The sequence below is a fragment of the Electrophorus electricus genome, chromosome 11 (genome assembly GCF_041902795.1).
Source record: "Electrophorus electricus isolate QZ-2024a chromosome 11, ASM4190279v1, whole genome shotgun sequence".
In the NCBI taxonomy this organism is placed as follows: Eukaryota; Metazoa; Chordata; class Actinopteri; order Gymnotiformes; family Gymnotidae; genus Electrophorus; species Electrophorus electricus.
This window is the reverse complement of record NC_137507.1, coordinates 22,034,161-22,052,877: the sequence shown is the minus strand read 5'-3', so window position 1 is coordinate 22,052,877 and position 18,717 is coordinate 22,034,161. Positions and strand designations below refer to the sequence as shown.

The 18,717-nt window shown below is 46.0% G+C and overlaps 1 protein-coding gene across 6 annotated transcripts in view; it reads right to left on the bottom strand.

Moving 5' to 3' along the window:
- Positions 1-18,717, bottom strand: part of actn4 (actinin, alpha 4) — a 32,533-nt gene that overhangs the window by 8,476 nt on the left and 5,340 nt on the right. For 2 of the 6 annotated variants that reach the window (XM_081723711.1, XM_035527802.2), the window contains exons 2-8: positions 6,333-6,447; positions 5,287-5,406; positions 4,799-4,885; positions 4,046-4,133; positions 3,299-3,377; positions 3,065-3,146; positions 1,832-1,917 (exon numbers count right to left, since the gene is read on the bottom strand). In XM_081723711.1, coding sequence (XP_081579837.1) covers positions 1,832-1,917; positions 3,065-3,146; positions 3,299-3,377; positions 4,046-4,133; positions 4,799-4,885; positions 5,287-5,406; positions 6,333-6,447 — 657 coding nt within the window. The other 4 variants (XM_081723712.1, XM_035527803.2, XM_081723709.1 and 1 more) reach the window with 3 other exon arrangements.

The following is an 18,717-nucleotide window of genomic DNA, read 5'->3' as shown; positions in this document are numbered from 1 at the left end:
GTCTTTCCATTTATGTTTATTTAAAAGGTTTCTCTGAAGGGTGACATCACTCTGGTATTTTAGAGTTACACTCAGTGAATTATTGGAGTGCACACATTAGTGGAGATATTCAAGTTGTTCTGAACATACCAATACACTTTCCAAACGACAGTGATGCATTACAAAGCTTACAACTCTTCAAGTGGCTTTGCAAATGCTCAAGTTAAAGCACATCGCTAACTAGGCTTGCAGCATGCATTAGTACGGTAGTGGACAGTGAATGCTAATTGTCAACACTGTGCATTTGAGGAAAACTACATGCTTCTCTGTTGCAAAAGCACAAGAACACGCATTCTCATTTCAGGTACCGCAAAGGGCTTCTTCAGGGGTTCACACGTCTTTAACTAAAGGCTGGAATAAAGAAAATGTTCATGTTTCTATAAAAATAACAAAATGAATAAAGTATTAGTAACTAAACCATTACAATGACTATAACTAGAATATTAAAAGCTACACTAGTTGCATTAGATACATTTAGCCTTGGGACTGAACAACTGCATTTTTTTTGTGTGTGTTTTGGTAACAGAACTACAGTTACATAACACAAGCTGTGTAATGGTGTCAAAACAAAATGTTGGCATAAACTTTGAGCAATCATCATCATCATCATCATCATCATCATCAAGTGAGGAGTTTCCCACAGCTATTACAGCAGAGCTAGACAACCCCTCCCCCCAAGAGAAGGACTGCTCAACACAGCTGAAACTACATACAGTCTAGCAAGCTGTCATTTTCTAAATCAGGAAGAGACGGTTATCCGCACAAGCAGATAATTAATATATGTCTTGATTCTGACTGATAAGCTGCAACCTTCTCTTCACTACATGCCAGTGGTTTAGCATGCTTAGAACCATTTCAAAGTCATACACCTGACTTTGAAAAACAGTTGTAGATTTACAGCCCGATTCTGTATCTGATTTGTATTTCCCCCTCTGTTTTGACCCCTAATTTAAGCAACCATGTTCTAGTACATTATGAAGTGGCTCTAATGGGAGAGCTTCAGAAGCTGCTGTGAACTATGGGAAACCCAGAAGAATAATGTTGGAAATATAAGGCTGTTCCTTCTTACAGGACAGTCGGGTAGCTGCAGTGAAAGCCCAGGGTCTCATCAGGCTTAACCCTGGCCTGTGTAGCCTACCCGCTCAAGGGAGCACAGGGGTCAGAGGTTAGGCACTGAGAGTTCCTCACCTTCTGAGCGCCAGAGAAGGCATGATAGAAGCAGGAGACATAGGTCATTATGGCCTTCTCGTCCGGCCGGAGAGTACCCACGATATCTACAGCATAGCAAGCCGAGAGGGAGGAGGGAGGGAGAGAGAGAGGAAAGAGAGAGAGGGGGGGGTGAAGCCAAGCAACCCAAAGCCTGCGTGCTCCTGCTCAGAGAAAAGCAGGTTAGTGTCAAGGTCAGCTGATGCGAAGAGAAGAATTTCATTGGCTCCAGGGTACACTAGCCCCGCCCCAGTTTCAGGGGAAGGAGCCTTGAACAATCAATATGGCAACCCGAAAGAGAGAGAGAGCGAGAGAAAGCGCGAGTCCACCTGAGAACAACCAGAGGTGATGAGGCTCAGGATACACAACCACAGCCACACACACATACACAACCTTGTGTGCTTATTCTGTGTATGTGTGCATGTGTATGGGGGGTGTATTGCTCGCACGCATGGCGTGTGTATGCCCTGAGCAACACTGTATACTGTGGCCCATTACTGGTGAGAAAGCCATGCTAGAGAGCGTTTTGGGGGTCGCAAGCAGCTGCTGGGGGCAGGGGGCGGAGCCAGGGGCCAGTGGAGGGTACCTTCTGCGCTCCAGAAAAGGCATGGTAGAAACTGGACACATAGGTCATTATGGCTTTCTCATCTGGACGAGCTGTGTTCACAATGTCTGCAGGGAAACAGAAGTTACGCACACATACAGGCAGACGAGACAGACACGAATAGGCATGTGTATGCGCATGCACGCACCGACACACACACACACACACACACACACACACACACACACACACACACACACACACACACACACACACACACACACACACACACACACACACAGATGTGGAGACATGGTTACGTTCACATGCTCAGGTAAGGTTGGAGACAGTTGGTTAGAGTTAGACACAGAGACAGCGACAAAGCTCTTGCTTGAAACTCGCTAACTTTCTCCTGCTTGCTTGCTCTCCCTCACACATCAGCTAATCTCTGACAATGAATGAACTTGCTCGATGGTGCACTGCCGTTCCAACCTGTGGCTCGCCTTAGGTCCTACAAGGGGAGCAGGTTCTGCAGGTGTGCGTGCGGTGCCCCTGAAGTGGCCGTGTTTGAGGTCTTACGGCTGCCTAGCAGGCAGGTAGGCAGGCTGTTTCCTAGGAATCCTTCCCAAGGTCCCTGACTAAGCCCTGACTCGCTTTACTTGGTGAGCGTGTCCATCAGGACAGAGAATGACTGGAAGCCAGAGTGAGGACTTCTGGCCAGAATGAACACACACAGACACACACCAGAGGCTTGTTTTAAAATTATGACTGGCTTTAGTCATCGGTGAAAAGTAAACAAGTCATGGGCTGGAGACATTATGGTGAAAACTGACCATTTGTTGAAAACTAAAAGGCCTGGCTGTCTTTGGTGAAGCCTTTACTGTTTAGCCTGCAAATCCCAATCTTCATTCCACCAACAGTTAAGAACACCATACATAGGCAATAGCACCTATAACTTTGCCATGCTTTTAGTGTCAGGCACATAAGGTATTCTAACATTATATGAGAGCAAGCACACACGAACACACACCATGTTAGGGCCACTTGATAGATGAGCAACAATGAATAAAACAGTCCCAAACATGCATACACTGGAGAAATGTTCACTGGATAAAGCATGTAAATACTTTTTCTGAGATAGCAGACAGGGGAGGGTGTGTGTGTGTGTGTGTGTGCGCGTGGAGTGAGAGAGAAGAGGGAGGGACAGAATTGCTCCTACAAACACCAAAACAGAGTGACAAACACATGTGAAGTCAGTGAAAAGCAATTTCCTACCTTCTGCGTCCAACATCTTGGGAATGTCCAGGTACTTCTCAGCTACTTCAAAAGCATTGTTCAGATTGGTCACTGGGTCATCCTGCAAAACAACCATGCCCCAGTGAAAGCTCACTCATTCATTTATTTAGGAAGGACCTCGTTCACTTATTTATCTGCAAGTGGGGATGCTTTTAGGAGACTGTCGCTGGCTGAGGGATGTGGATGTGGAAGAATACGCGTCTGAAGCCTCACCTTACGCAGTTTGTCGTAGTCGATCAGCTCAGGCCGGTGTCTGTGGATCAGAGCGTTGAAGGCCAGGCCATCCTTCCAGCTGTGGGGGATAGTAGATGAAATGACACAGTTTGGCCATTCCAGCACTGAACAGCAGGGGGCAATGTTTCACACTGTGGTTAAAAGAAATACTCCCCCTGTTATTGGAGCTTTGGGAGGGCTTAGGTTATACCTCTCCCAGTCGACACAACATGCGGTAATAACTAGCCTATAATAATTTGCTAAATCGATGCAAATAAGACATTGTGATGGGGTCTCATCTTGGTTTATTTTAATAGCCAGTAGCACTTTGAGCCCCATGTGCAAAACAAATTGCAAAAAATAAAAATAAATAAATAAAAATAATTGGAGCGCTTACTATAGAACTAGTACATTTACAGATTCAACATTCACATATTACTCACATTGTGTTATCAATCACATGTTATAGGCATGGTGTGGGTGATGCCATACATATCACTTATTTGGAACAGGGAGTATAACGTACGCCAAGACTTCAAAAGCACAAAAAAAAGAATTATAGGCTTTTTCTTTCCTTCATGTAAAATGCTCATCTGGTTTTAATAGGAAACTGCATTTTGCTGCTCGTTTATGGTTTAAGGAGGAGCTGTTGGTGGCCAAGTCAGGCTCTCGGCAAAGAGGCATTGGAGAACCTTGTGGGTCTCATCTCAGTTGGGAGGTGAGGGGTGGGGGTCTGGGTTTCAGTACCTGATGTGGAAGTTCTGCACATTGACGTTTTTGTAGGGCGCAGTCTTCCTCTGACACCAGAGCAACAAGCCTTCTTTAGCAGAAGTCTCTGGAATGACAAAAAATAAAAATAAATAAATATATGCAACAGACTACCCCCAAATCCCCAACAAACTGTGATGGTATAGATGGGATTATGTTTTGTGGGATAATACAGCTTTTCGTCTGTTGAGGACCATAATTCTGAGTATGACCACATACGCTCAAACTGTTTCTTCACACTCAGTAGAGACTGTGGTTCATGCGTGCTAAACACTAACGCTTCCCACAGCTTCAGCATGTAAACCAGTTCCAACCAGTCTCATTTAATGTGGCTAGAGGAAGCCACCATGTGACACTAGCCTGCAGCTTTAAAGTTAAATATGGCATGATATGAGTAATTTCAGCACTACTGAACTCCAAATTGTGAGGCTAAACACGTTTAGCAGCTAGCTTCAGAGTTAGCCATGTTAGCCTGCCTCAATGTTGACCATATTATCTAACCTACCTCACAGTTAGCTCTGTTCTATTCAAAGCTTGTTTCTAGGCTTGTCTCGGATCATTACTTCTGTTGTTTTCCGTCGTGTCTTTCCCACAGGATTCCCACAGCAGCTGTGTGTGTGTGTGTGTGTGTGTGTGTGTGTGTGTGTGTGTGTGTGTGTGTGTGTGTGTGCGCCAACACATCTGCACTCCAGTTAGGGGTTTCTGTGAAAGCTGAAGGAATGGGAGCCGTACCCTCCACTGAGATGTCCTGGATAGCAAAGCGAAGGATGATGGTCCAGATCATTCCCAGGGTCATTTTAGCATTTCCATCCACAATTTCTACACACAAACATCAGATTAGAGATGAAATTATGCAATGAGAAGAGTATTCTTGAGTGGGTTAAACACGGAGGAGGACCAAAAAGGTCAACACACACTAGATGCAAACACACCCCTCTGCACAAATGCCTTCCATACATATTCCAGACATTTGTTATCAAAGTAATGAAACTGGAAATTTATATGAAGTGGCTAAACGATTTCGCCTTGATTTCCAGGCATGAATATCGCCACAGGCTACAGTTGTGGAATCAGCCCTTCCACTGCAGAAAAGGAGCTTGATTCAAATACAAGCTAATCGTTTTCTAGCCAATCCAAAAAGCACCAAATGCCACATGCAACTAATCAGACTTGATTCCACAGGATAACCCCCCCCCCCCCACAAAAAATGTTGTGCATACCTTCAGCTCCGATGGAGACCAGTTTGACACCCTTGCTGGCGATGAAGTCGAGTGCTTTGTTCACATTGTTGATCTTGTGCACCCTCATCTTACCTCTTTCGGGTTTAGGTAACCTCTCACCTTGAAACACACGCGCGCAGAAAATTAACACTTCAAATGTGCACACACACACACACACACACACACACATTTCTTACAGGCCAAGAACCACCAGCACATCCCTTACATTCCAGATTTGTGTACACATAGACAATACTATTTGAGATTAAATTCAAGGTGCCTAATGTCATACAAGCTACATGTGAGAGATCGGTGCGTGTGGGGTGATGTCATCGTTAAGGAAACTGTGCTTCCTTCTCTCCTGCTTTAAACAGACACCAACACGAAAGGTCAACTAGTATTACATCATCTGGACAGTGCTGGACCCAGCCACAACAAAGGACTGATTCAGAAAGATTTCTGAACGACAAAAGGGAGAGAAACAAAAGAGGAGGGAATCCTGCATGGTCTCTCTCAAATGATTCTCAAACGTCCATGTTACTGAAGACGAAGAGCTTTTATTGTAAGCATGAAAGTAACTTGTGAAAGCAAAGGACATGGTTCCAAGCAGCAAACAGTGGCCCAAACACACACCCACAAACGCCACGTGCGAGAGCTATGGAAGTGAGTGCTTGGGCGTAGTTCCATGCACACGCACACACACACACGGCAGTGATTAGAGAACAGACGATGCCCGTCTTTTTGTTTCAGTGTTGAGCTGTTGTAGGGTGTAGATGGACTACTGATAAAGAGTCTGTGTGAGCGAGTGAGTGATAATTGGGGGGGTGAGTCAAGAAGGGAGGGAGCGACAAAAGGGAAGGAGTGTGCGGAAAAAAAAAAAAAGGAGAAATGGAGGGAACAGAGGGAGGAAGCGATAACGTAAGGAAGGAGTGAGTAAAGCACTGTAGAAATGAGGAGATAAACAATGGAATGACGGAGTAGATGAGCGAGGTGGTGCGTTAAAATGGGGCAGAGGGAGTCACGGTGGGCGACAAGTGAGCCCTCACCCGATATGACCTCGAGCAGGAGCATGAGCTTGAGGCCATCTCGGAAGTCCTCCTCGATGTTCTCGATCTGGGTGCCCGCCTTGCGCAGGTGTGAGTTGCACCACGCCGTGAACGTCTGCAAACAAACAGGAAGCGAAGTCACAGTCAGGGAAGACCAGAGCAGCTACAAGAGTCCAAGCAGGAAGGGGATGGAGATGTTTCTGTGGGGGGTCTAATTCAGGATGGGCACTAGGGTATAATGGAGGGAAGGTGGAAATTCTAAAATATTCACACATGGGCATAAGTTTGTTTTGAAAAGTGCTGGGTACAAGAATGTGGACCAGGTGCAACAGCAAGCTGTTATAGAAAATACTTTCAGAGGACACTTTTAAAAAGTTGTAGGGACATGTCCTCAGGGTCCTCAGCATCCTAGTGCAAATTCTGCCTGTGTCCATAGCTGTCTGTCAGGTTATCCCAAGCATCAATATGCAGGATGCTCAGAGACAGTAATACATCCTACACCTTTCACACTGCTCTCAGTCTACATGCTACCAAGTAGGAAAAGATGCTTTGGGTGCCCACTTTAACACACATCCCCCCACCTCCTCACTCTCAAATTCTCTTTCTGCATTGCACCGCTCGCTCGCTCGCACGCTCACACACACACACACACACACACAAAGACCACATTGAGCCGTGTGAATAATGACTCCCTTCAACCCCCTGGACAACGGGCACCTACTAGTGACAGGGAGACTACACATGCACAGTCCACCTACTGGTGTCAGAGCGGCCACGCCAACAAACCAGCCTAAACATGTACAGCCCGGGGACCGGGGGGGGGGGGGGGTACTACAGGGATTACACACTGAAGAGCAGACAAGTTCTAATTTCCATAACACCATGAAACTGGGGGAAAAACGGTATTTGGGTGTGAAGTTTCAGTCTATACACTCTAAAACAGAGAGCTGCTAGTAGCCACACCCTACAGAGGTATGCATGCAAACTTAACTACCTAAAGGCATGCGTGAGTGCACGCACACACACACACACACACACACACACACACTTAAATGGCCTCCTGCATGCACTCTTCCTCTCTTACTCATCTGCAAACACCTTGTTGTGTGTGACACACACACACACACACACACCTTGTATGAATAAATGTGTTAGAAAGGCTCTGTGAAGCTCAGTGACGGCATACAGGGTGTGGTGGCACTTACTGCATAACAGTCTCACACAACGTTATTTCTCAACCGCTGAGCACACTGTGCATGATCATCCAGGTGCGTGTGCGCATATAAACACACCCGCATGCGTACACACGGTGCAGAAATGTCACGAGGTTAGTTAGGTTAGTCAGGTGACTCAAGCGATAACGGCGATAATAAAAAGTTGAACCTCTGGCCTCCCAGGTGCATTTCTACAGTCTCCAGTAGTAGTTCTAAAGAGCTCCGCCTCTTCCTGTCATGTTGAAACTCTTGCTCTGGGCAAGAGGGGCATCAGAACTGATGATCAGTCTAGTAGTGGTGGTCTCCCCCCCCACCCCTGGCGCAAGAAGAGTCTATCAGACATCCAGAAGACAGAGGCAGATCAGCACGTCAGTGCAGCAGTGTGGAAACGGTGGGTCCGGCCAAAGTGAGGATGGGTGCAGCAGCAGTGTCATTAGGGCTACTGACCAGCCTGACCAGAGGACCCACAGAAGATGTATGCTGGCCAGCTCCTCCTCCTGAAAAGCACTCATACGCACCCCTGAAAGCCCTCATAACAGCCGCGGAACAGGAAAGGAAAAGGGAGGAAGGATGAGGTGGCATTTCCCCTGCTGTTCCACATCTTGGGAGATTGGGGAGCCATGGAAATGAAGCAACTGGACATCAAGCTGTCACAGATTGGCCCAGATCAGAGTTACCACAACGGTGTGATGGAGAGGTACTGAATGCAAAAAAAAAAAATGCACAAAGCTGGTCTGAAACTGTTATGAAAGCTGCGAAGGAAGTCACTTTCTTCATTTTGAAATGCTATGATAAAAATTTTAAATTGAGAAATTGTGACCAAAGGGAATTCCCACTCAACTTTAGCTTCTCTAATTGTGACTAACTTTAATTCACATTTCTGTTTGCAGGAATTTTGCTGCTCCAGGGTCACCTCTGGAAGCTGATTTAAGCCTTCTAGATCGCCTTCAGACTTCTGATTTGCTCTGCATCCACTCCCAGTTCTGAGAGCAGCAGGAACGGTTTTAAAAAGGTGCAAGCGGCCGACTGGCTGAAAGAAAAACCGTGGCCGACTTGGACTTTTTCCACTGACCTTGAACGCCATGAACCACCCACCCAATTCAGCTACTGCTGCGAGAGAAACCGAAGGTCACAGCACGTCTCCTGCGTCAGCACGTGCCGACGTATCATTTTGCAGATCAAACCACAAAATAAACAAAACATCAACAATTTTTGACCAAACAACTTCCTTTAAAGTTAGAAGAACAATGCATCTCACTCCAACCCACTCCCTTAGTAAAGAGGACACTACTGTCAGAGAGGAGTCATCCTGCTGGTAAAAGCAACAGGGTTATATTTATGCTGGTAGGAATCTTATTTAGCTGTATTCTACATGCCAAGGGGATTCATGACGATGGGAACTGTTGAAGTTAACAAATTTTAAAAACTGGAACTTCTCTGACAAACACAGAATAATGTGATCACTTGTTCAGATACTCGCTTTCCCCTTAGCTCAACCTCCTTTGATTCAGCCTCTATCTGGAAGGTGCAGGTATGCCTGGTTGGACACAGGCCCTGCCCCCTATGGGAGTTTCCAGGCATGCTAGCAGGGGGATGTGGCATATAATTAAAGTGGAAACAACAACAATGCAGCAGCTGGTTAATAAACATGTTCTTCATCATAGAGCCTGACTAATGGTATGTTAATTCCATCCGAGTGATGGAATGTCCAGTTGAACATATATGAGAGACACCTCAAGCTAGCAGCTGCTCTATTAAATCATACAATAGCAGTTTGTTACTATGCTCCGCAAGGAAAGTCCATTAAATGAATCAATCCCGTGTGTATTTTGCTGTACATTTATTAAGGTTAAGTAGCAGGGCAGCTCTGATCATCCTATAATGTCTAAATGCAAAGGCTTCTCCCAGAAAGCAAGCAAGGCAATAACCAAAGTACTTCTAATATGATAAATTAGTGCTGTCACACCAAAACTGATTTCACATAATAAGGGGTTTTCGTTTTAGCAGTATTTCCTTAATAGCCCACTATTGCATATAGTTTCTAGAAATCTATTGCATAACCTTTCCAGAAATATGTTGAACGTCTTTTCATGTTTTGATCCGAGAGCAAAAATTGCAGCCCAATCAGGTTTGTATGGCACCGCCTGACAGAGCACCAGTATAAGAAGGTTTTATTAAAGCAAAATTAAATATGCCCAAGATATGCCATTCAGGGATCTATTTGGAAAAGTATTATTGCAATATTTAAATTTATCAGTAACGACACTATAAAATCAGTCCGTCCTGAAAAGCATTGCACATCCCTACTAAGGTGGTCTGCGATCATCAGAAACAGCCTTCGCTCGCATTTATCTGCAGGCTGTAAAATGCAACGCAGGGCGCGTGTTAAGTACACGAGCCGCACATTACTCGTTGGGCTTTGCAAACGATTGTGGGGGGCAGGCGCTGATGCTAGTGCTCCAGATGTCTCGTTCTCTAGCTAAATAGCCAACCTACATGACCCATACTGAAACAGCTCTCGGGCCAGTTCGCACTACTGACCAGTTCGCACATGCCGAGCAGCTCCATAACCAAACATTAAAATACGAGGGGTGCCCCAAGAAAAAAATCCACATTACTTGCTTGTTGTTTTGGGTTTTTTTTTTTTTTTTTTTTTTTTTTTTTTTAAAGTAGCATACCATTTCGCTACTGAAAAACAAAGCTTCAGTAGCCCATGACAGTGCTGGGGTGGCATTTACACACAGAGTGGAGAACACCCCCAGCAGTGTGTCAGTGGCGAGAACCTGATCCGTATCTCTCGCCTTCCATTGCCGCATATGTGCACACAGTTGCTTTGCTCACCAGACTGCAACAGACGCTCAGAAAATACAACCCAAAACATGTTTAGAAATCAGTTTCCATATATAACTAGAAAAGTACCTTTAGCAGTATTCAACATGATCTCTCTTGCTGAATGTGAACAAGAGAGAAATCTAATATCTAGTCTAGGACCAATAAAATATTATCATCAACACCAGCCAACGCAAATAGAGTTTTAGCCTGTTCAGCATCCGCCTCCCTAAGCACTACCTCCTGCCAGTAGATGTATGCACGAGTGTCAAACAGAGATCCTGTCCAGTGAAAGGTCTTAAGAGGACATGCTCCAATAAACACACTCCACAACATTCGGCAAAAACAGATGTTAAGCCTCAAATAAAAACTATGATGCGTCACATCTGCTTGCGAATGCATACTCTAATTTCACCGCTGGGCGATGAAACTATGTAGCTTAGCAACATGTTAGAAAGTGTGTGTGTGAGACTATTTATACACACACACACACACACACACACACGCACACGCACGCACACGCACACGCACACGCGCACGCACGCAACAGTCTCTACAGAACCAACAAGTGGAGCCAAGGTGTTAACTGCACGATTAAGTGACTAACACAAAAGTGGCAATAAACATACTGGGGACTACGAGGCCAGAATTAAAACATTTTTTGGAGGTGAATGTCTCATTCTGGGTCATACAATATTACTTGTAAACAATTATAGCAAATGCAAGATATATAGAACAATAAAACCTGCATTTTAAGTTCTACTCTTGATCACCTGACATGGTGTCTGGGAGAGAGGAGAGCACCAGTTGGCTTTCCAGTTATGTTTAGAAACCCAATCCATTATGGCCATCCAGCCTTGACGCTCTAGCAGCAGAAAGTGAACAGGAAAGGAGAAGGACGAAGGATAATGGGGGGGGGGTTTCCCCCTCCCTTCCCATTTTTCAGAGTGAGGGGGGACGGCAGCAGTAGACTTCCCTGCTCCATGGAACAGGCTGTGTTTATTTATTGATTTATTTATGCTGCTTCCTGTCTTTGTGTGGCTCTCAGTGGCAGCGGATTGGGTCAAGTTTTCACTGGCAGGCCACACGCAGTTAACCCCTTCCCAACCACAGATTCAGCCAACACTCCCCAGGACAGACCCAAACTTGAGCCCGCACAATGCCGAGAATTTTGCCAATTACACACAAACAAATGAGAACTACAAGGCTCTCGGATGGAACGCAGGCCCTTCATACGTGGCTGGATGGGTTATAAACGGTAATTCGGCACAGTGGCACAGCCAAGCAAGCAAGGGCGGGGACTGGCTTGGTGACGTTACTGCTCCTGGCAGGGTGGGAGGGCCAGGCAGCAGGTGGAGCAGGTGGCTCATTAACGCCGCTAATGCACACCCGCATGCACCCTCTGTTTGGGCCTGAATGCAAGCCAGTGGCCCCACAGGGGAGGAGCTTCTCACCTCACCTGCTCAGAAGTGACGCGCAGCAGATAGGCCTGTCGTCATGCCAGCAGGCGCTGTGAGCACACCCTGCTGACCTGCGGGCACTGCACCCACCCGCATGTGCAGGAATGCTCTCCATCTGGTGGCTCTCTTGCTCACTCTCGCTCTCACTCGTGGACACCAGAGTGTCTTCATGCATCAAGAGCTCACAACGACAGCCATCCTGATTTGGTATGAATGCGATTTCGGGAATGCCAGAAATTCCAAACACGTCCCCCTTCGCGGTGTGCTGGCAGGTCGCAAGCCGCTCGTGTTGAAAACGGTAAGCACGCACCTTGCTGAATTCACAACCGCAGTGCAGCAGCATGTGTATTTTAGACTTTATATGAATTGTACTGTCCCACCTGCTTATGTCTGGTAGCCCAAAATTAGCAGGCTTTTTTAAAATTACAGATCACACAAGCTGATTTGTATGAACAGATATGCATGGAAAGTCTGCTTATTTAAACCTGGAACAGAATTCAGTTATTATAAATCCATAGTTCAAACAAGCTCAGACTGTTGCAGATATGTTGCAATTGAGCTGACTTGAGTATCAATAGACAGCACTAGTAAAGTTTAAAGCAAAGTGTAACTTGGTCATAGCTGTTCACACATTAACTTGCGCATTGCATCCAGGTGACGCAAAGCTTCCTTCCGATAGCTTTGGGGAGGGTGGGGTTATCAATGCAGGATGTTAGACAGGAAATAGATCTTAAACTGTTAGAAATCTAAGCGCAACTAACAAGATTTTTTTTTTTTTTTTTTTGTCTGTACAAAGTGTTGCTAGCATCCACTTAGCAAGCCAACACGAACCCAATATGCCCTGAAACAGGGGGTTGGGACTAAAAATGAACTTCCCTCCAGTGACTTTGATTTACAAGGGGTTGAGTAGATTCAGACATGGAGATTAAAAGAAGCTTTTTATCTCTCTAGAAAAAGTAGGGAAAAAAAAAAACATGTTCAACACAAAGAAATTGTCATTGATGAACCAGGCAGAAGTGAATGAGTTTATTCTTTAGCCCCAGTCCAGACCTTATGGATTACTGATTTGGGAAACCATTTATTCAGTCAGCTATCTGGTCAGTTCTTGTGGGTGAGCAGTATGCTAAGCAAACATCGACTTCAACAGCATTCCCCACAGCTGTGCGTGCACCAGCTCTGGCATCCCCAGCTCATTCATCTGATCTGCTGGACATACAGAAACACACTGCCTGCTCTGTCTGAACCTCGCAAGTACTCACATTGCACCAATGTTTGTACTGTAGGTGCTTTAAGAAGAAAATATTAAGATGCAACTGACATCATCATAGAAAGCTAAAACACTACAACTCTCATGCCCCTAAAAGCTGGAACACACACAAGGAGTCATGTGTAAAAGCCACGTCAGTGTTATGAGCTCGGGATTCATCAACCAGTGTGGCATGGATTTGAACATGTATACAAATTATGATCTAATCTATAAAACCTTGTAAATGGGGCCCCTGGGTTTCTGGCTACTTTGTAGGAGACAGTGAAGCCATTAGGAAGGACAGGAGGCCCCAGGTTTTACAGGGGCTTAGAAATTCTGGGTCCATCTTTTCAAGACGACTCGACATATTCCAATATCCTATGATTTATACCTGCAGTTTAAAATTCACTAGTACAGAGCTCCAGATTTATGGTCTCATATGAAGCTCGATGGGGTGGTGTAGCTGAGCACCAGGGGGGCAGTAGCGTGGGATTCTTGCCCCAGGCATGGGCTCCAGAACCGAGGCTTCTGCAGCAAGCCGCGGCCCTGCCTCTCTGGCCGACACTCTGCGTCTGGACTTCTCATGGCCGGTCATAGATCTCCAGCTGCATTCAGGCTGCATTCCAGCTGCATTCCAGCTGGCTCCCAGCAGGGCCCCTTTGAACACCAGGGGAGTTTTGAGAAGGAAAAAATGGCTGCAGAAGGTCAAGAGGGCAAAAAGTGCTTCAAATTCCTACAATATCCTCCTGACAGGATGGCATGTGTGCAGGAATCCAGCTCTGCTGCCCATGCTCTACATGGGGTTGAGGAGATTTAGACATGTAGATTAAATATGGTAAACAGATCGGGTCGCAAGACATTCACCTAAAAACCATTCTACTCTGCTAATGAGGGCAGATCTTGGGAGTTTAAATGTGTTGTTCTAAACTACAGAATGGCACTACAAAGAAACAGTCACCGGCTTGTGAATTTGTCATCGATTATTTACAAATCATATTTTGCAGCATAAGATGTAACAGTTAAAAAGCCAAAGCCTTCGCAACTTAGTACTAAATGTAATACAACACATCTTAACACAGTGCCAGAACAACTGTCTGAAGCTCATCCAAAGTTAGCCACAGCAGATAAACAAGCCAAGTAAAAACAGCAGCGCAACCAAAGCTCTAACTGGATATCTGCTGGGGGAAACGTGTTCATTCATTTCCCCACCAAACCCAAGGGTGAGCCGGCCCATCTCGGTGAGGCCTGACCCAGAGCCTTGCTGCCTCCTCCAGGATGCCCAGGTCAGGCAGCTCTTATCTGCTGGGGGAAAAACACATTCAGGGGAAAGTCAATAACCCACCTTTTCCGCTTGATAACGGCAACTGGAGAAACTGAAAATCTGTAGCCAATGTGTCTTAAATCAGCAGGGGTTTATCATCATCAGAGCTCCATGAGCGAAATAAAAATATTTCCATTGCACAGCATATGGTGTTCACTTCTACAAGCTCATACTTTAAATCGGGAAAGGACATGCTTAGTAACGGTGTGAACTGCAAGCCAGCACGCGGTAGGGGGATGAGGGGCCTGACCACACGAGTGAGATCGATGGGTGTGCATTTCAGTTGGGTTTTCCAGCCTACCTGGGGAAACCCACTCCACACGACCTTTCACCTACACACCAACTGTCTAGAACTGCCGATGCAAAGTGCTCAACCGCACGCGCGCACACACACACACACACACCCCTAGCTGAGAAACAACATAACTTTCAGTGGGCTTTGAGACACGGCCATCTGCACACACCGACGAGAATGCATGGAGCTTGGTGAGGGACCAATGAACAAGCAGAAGCAGTGTCTGGGACAGTAACATGACTGACCTGCACTGATAAAGTCAGTCAACTTCATGAAATACAACTGAGAAGTGCTTAAATCAGCCTGAATCAAAAGTTTATTACAAAAAAAAACAAAAAAAAAAAAAAAAACCACACAACAAACAAGTGGTTATGTCTACCTACTTTTCAGCCTGACTGACTGTTTGCACTCAACACAAGAACAAGAGAGCGAGGGCAATTTAAGCGAGCGAGCGAGAGCGCAATGTGACTGAGCGAGCTGGTCTAGCTGGGCTACTCAGCATTGTCACTCTAACTGCCATTTCCTGTCTCTCCTTCTTGCACGCTTTCGCCTTATAAGGCAATACTCCACTACTTTGCCAGCATGATGTAAGAGGCAACAAGGTGCAACTGCCCCCCCTTCTCTCTACTTTCCCCCCCTCACACATACATACTTACACACCTGATCAAAGGCGGCAAACACACCTTTTACCCCATCCCACGCTGAACTGAAATGGCAAACACCCTAAACTCACTGCCTCTGTGTGTGTGTGTGTGTGTGTGTGTGTGTGTGTGTTTGTCCTCCAAAAAAGAGGAATTTGAGTCATGAGCAGCACCACCCCTGAATCCACCACGCTGCCTCCATCTGTCCCACCCGTCTATGTACGGGAGCGTCCAGTGAGGCAGCAAAATAAAAAGGAAACCCCAAAACCAAAAAACTGAAAACAAACCAAAAAAACTGGCACCAGGAAAAGAGTAAGGAGGGGTGGGGACAGAAATTGGTGTGTCGCAGTTTGCAGGATAACGCCCAGTTTTCTGCTTCAGAGAGGCTGCTACACTGGGCTGGGCTGCTGCACTGATACACATCAGAGTGCTCGTACGAGTCAGTCAGGTGCCGCTGGAAAGCAAAGAATTAGACAGGTTCAGCCGTCTCGCCGCTGAGCTTGTTAGCTCGTCTCATCTCCTCGGCTTGGTGTGACTGTGGGGGCAGGCGGGAGGCCCACAGAACAGCCACAGTGAAGTGCTGTTTAAAAGGCTGTGGCAAACTCCAAGTGACCAAGCCTTTGTGAAGGCCGAGATCGTGTGAATTTAGCCTCTGGAGAATGATGTGCATAGTGTGTCTATAGCGCTTCTGCAGGAGATATACAGCTGTTTATACAGCCAGCACACAAATGCAGCCCTGACAGGTGCGCACGTGTGTGTGTGTGTGTTTTCAAAGAAGTCCAATGAGAAAAGTAAAGGATTCAAATATGCAAAAATATGAAGCGTCTGCCCTCTGTATGTGTCCGTCGGCCCCTCCCCATCCTGACTCCAGCGTGAGTTCCACACTGACCCTGCCCCATACACATGCAGAAGGAGCCTCTTCTACCAACCTCTGCCACATTTTGTGTTGCACAAGCCCTTTGTACCCATAAACACTCAGAGGGTAACAAGAGATGCTTTCAGAGCGCATTCTGTTTCTCATCTGCCCATTACAGAACACCATGTGCACATACTCATATCCATGTTTGTGTGTGTGTGTGTGTGTGTGTGTGTGTATTAATGCATTGGCAAAAGCATCAAGCTCAGACGTTCCACTCACAGTCCTGTGAAGGGAAGGGAAGGACATCATGCTAGACAGGAAAGATGATAGGAGGAGGAAGCAGAAATACACCAATTTAACCAGATCACGGAGTCCTGCTACGCCCCCACTGACCCAGTCTAAGTCCGCTGTAGTTCTAGACTATGACTAAGTTCCATGACATGAAGCAGACAGGAGGATGCTGAGCAGCGCTGACTGCTCTACACTCACTGGGCCTACAGGTCTCTTGCTTGGACAGATCAGTTCTCACCCCCCCCTAAAAAAAAAAAAAAAAAAAAAGAATACTACTGAACTAGGACTCAACACTGGGGGTTGGGGCTGCGTGTGCTCACAACAGAGAAAAATTACACCAATTTCATATTTATTCAAAACAAATAAATAATGTAAAGAAAAAGTAAAATACTGCCAGATTCTAGGGCCTGACATATCACTGGACTTCACCGATTTGGCCTAATAAAATGATACTGACTGAAGTTATCGCTTTCAAATCAGTACTGGTGACAATTGTCATGTTTGTGTTCTAATAGACACCTCAGTGTGACGACTCGTGATTCAAAAAACCACGGGTGAACACACTGCTTAAAATGTACCATTTAAAATGCTAATAAAATAAAAGAGTAAAACGCTAATGGGTGATCTTAAGAGCTCCTAATGAAAGAAGGATGCCAGCTTGGAGATTTATGCATCTACCTCACACACTCACATGCCCCAACTAGTCCAACCCCCACGGGGTGTTTTAGCAGTGGAATGGGTACCACAAACGCTTCTGTGCACCTGGCGGACAAGCCCCGCCCAGGAAAATCCAAGCAGTTCAAGCACCATGGCAAGAGAAAGGCCTGCCTTTCTCCAGCCTCTAAGGCATGGTCCGGCCCCTGTTGAGTTAGACTTTCCCACCACACCCATCACTGCCATACTAAACCAGCTATGGGAAACACACTAGTCTGCATGAAATCAGAATCCAATCAGTGTCAGAAACAAAGATGCGACTATTCCGTTACGATAATGCACCGTCCCGCATGGCCATTTTGGGGGTGGTGACGGAGTGATACTCGTGTTTTGGGACGTTCATGAAGAAGCAGAAGAGAAATCGCAAAAGCCACAGCTTCCTCCTTCATGCTGAATGGTCATGGAAAAATCACACGTTTTCACGCTTGTGAATATCCATACTTCCCCAGGACTTCACACAGCTTCCAGCATGTTTGGCTCATCATCAACAGAGGGGACAATATTAGAGGCAGATTCCAGAGGTAGGGCTTGCTCCACCTCCTGATGAGGCTTATTTGTGAGAACGAACAGGCAGTTGTACTGGTTGTGTAACAGCTTGCCTGATATTGCCTCACAAATGTCAATGCTCCAGTAAGTGAGGTAAACAGCCTTTTATGGGTTCAAAAAGGTTTTTCCCTTTAAGATTAAAACCAGTTTTGCCAAAATGTTCATTGGCAACTGGTAAAATAAAAGCACATGAAGTGAACTTGTAAAAATAAAACTGACATCCTATTTAAAATTGAGCAATAGTATCCCCCCGCCAAGCTGAATGCTTACAGTACTACTGAAATCGCCCTTTCCAGGCAAACAGGTGCAGGCTTAAAACACCACTCCCAGGAAAGGCATGCAAAGCACGGGGCAGCTGATCACTCCTCCAGCCAGTGTTTTATGACCCCTCCGCGGTCAAAGGTCAGAGTTGGGCAGGCGTGGCGCACAAGCCACATTCCTCTGGCAGCCCTTTGGAGGTTACGCTAAGCAGCCGCTTTTGTTTTACATGACAGCCAAGGTTCATTCTCTCGTCCACAATCGTTGACGCAATACAATTAGACGCCATCCATTAACGGCTGCCCAGGACAGGCTTTCTATTCAATCCTTTGTCTTGGACAAAACCAACACGGAACCATCGCTGTCGGGTAATGCCATCTGAGCATGCTACCTAGTAAAGAGAAGAAAAAACCTCAGTATATCATTTTGTTCTTTTAAGATGAATGGTTCAACCAGCAGTGAAACTGCACCCTACATGTTGCCTTCATGCGCCCCAGAATTTCATGTGCTCAACACCATGCCAGTCTTAAAGGCAGGCCCTGGAATCCGGAGTGCCGATGGAACTAGGAGGCCACTGTGCTTCACTAAAAATAACACAATGGATGTGTAAAAGCAAGGGCAGCAACAGCTGAATCTTTAGCAACAGACCGTCTGTCTCCAAGACAACGAGTTAGCGATCAAGGACGATGTCTGCAGTGGTAGGCGTGCGTT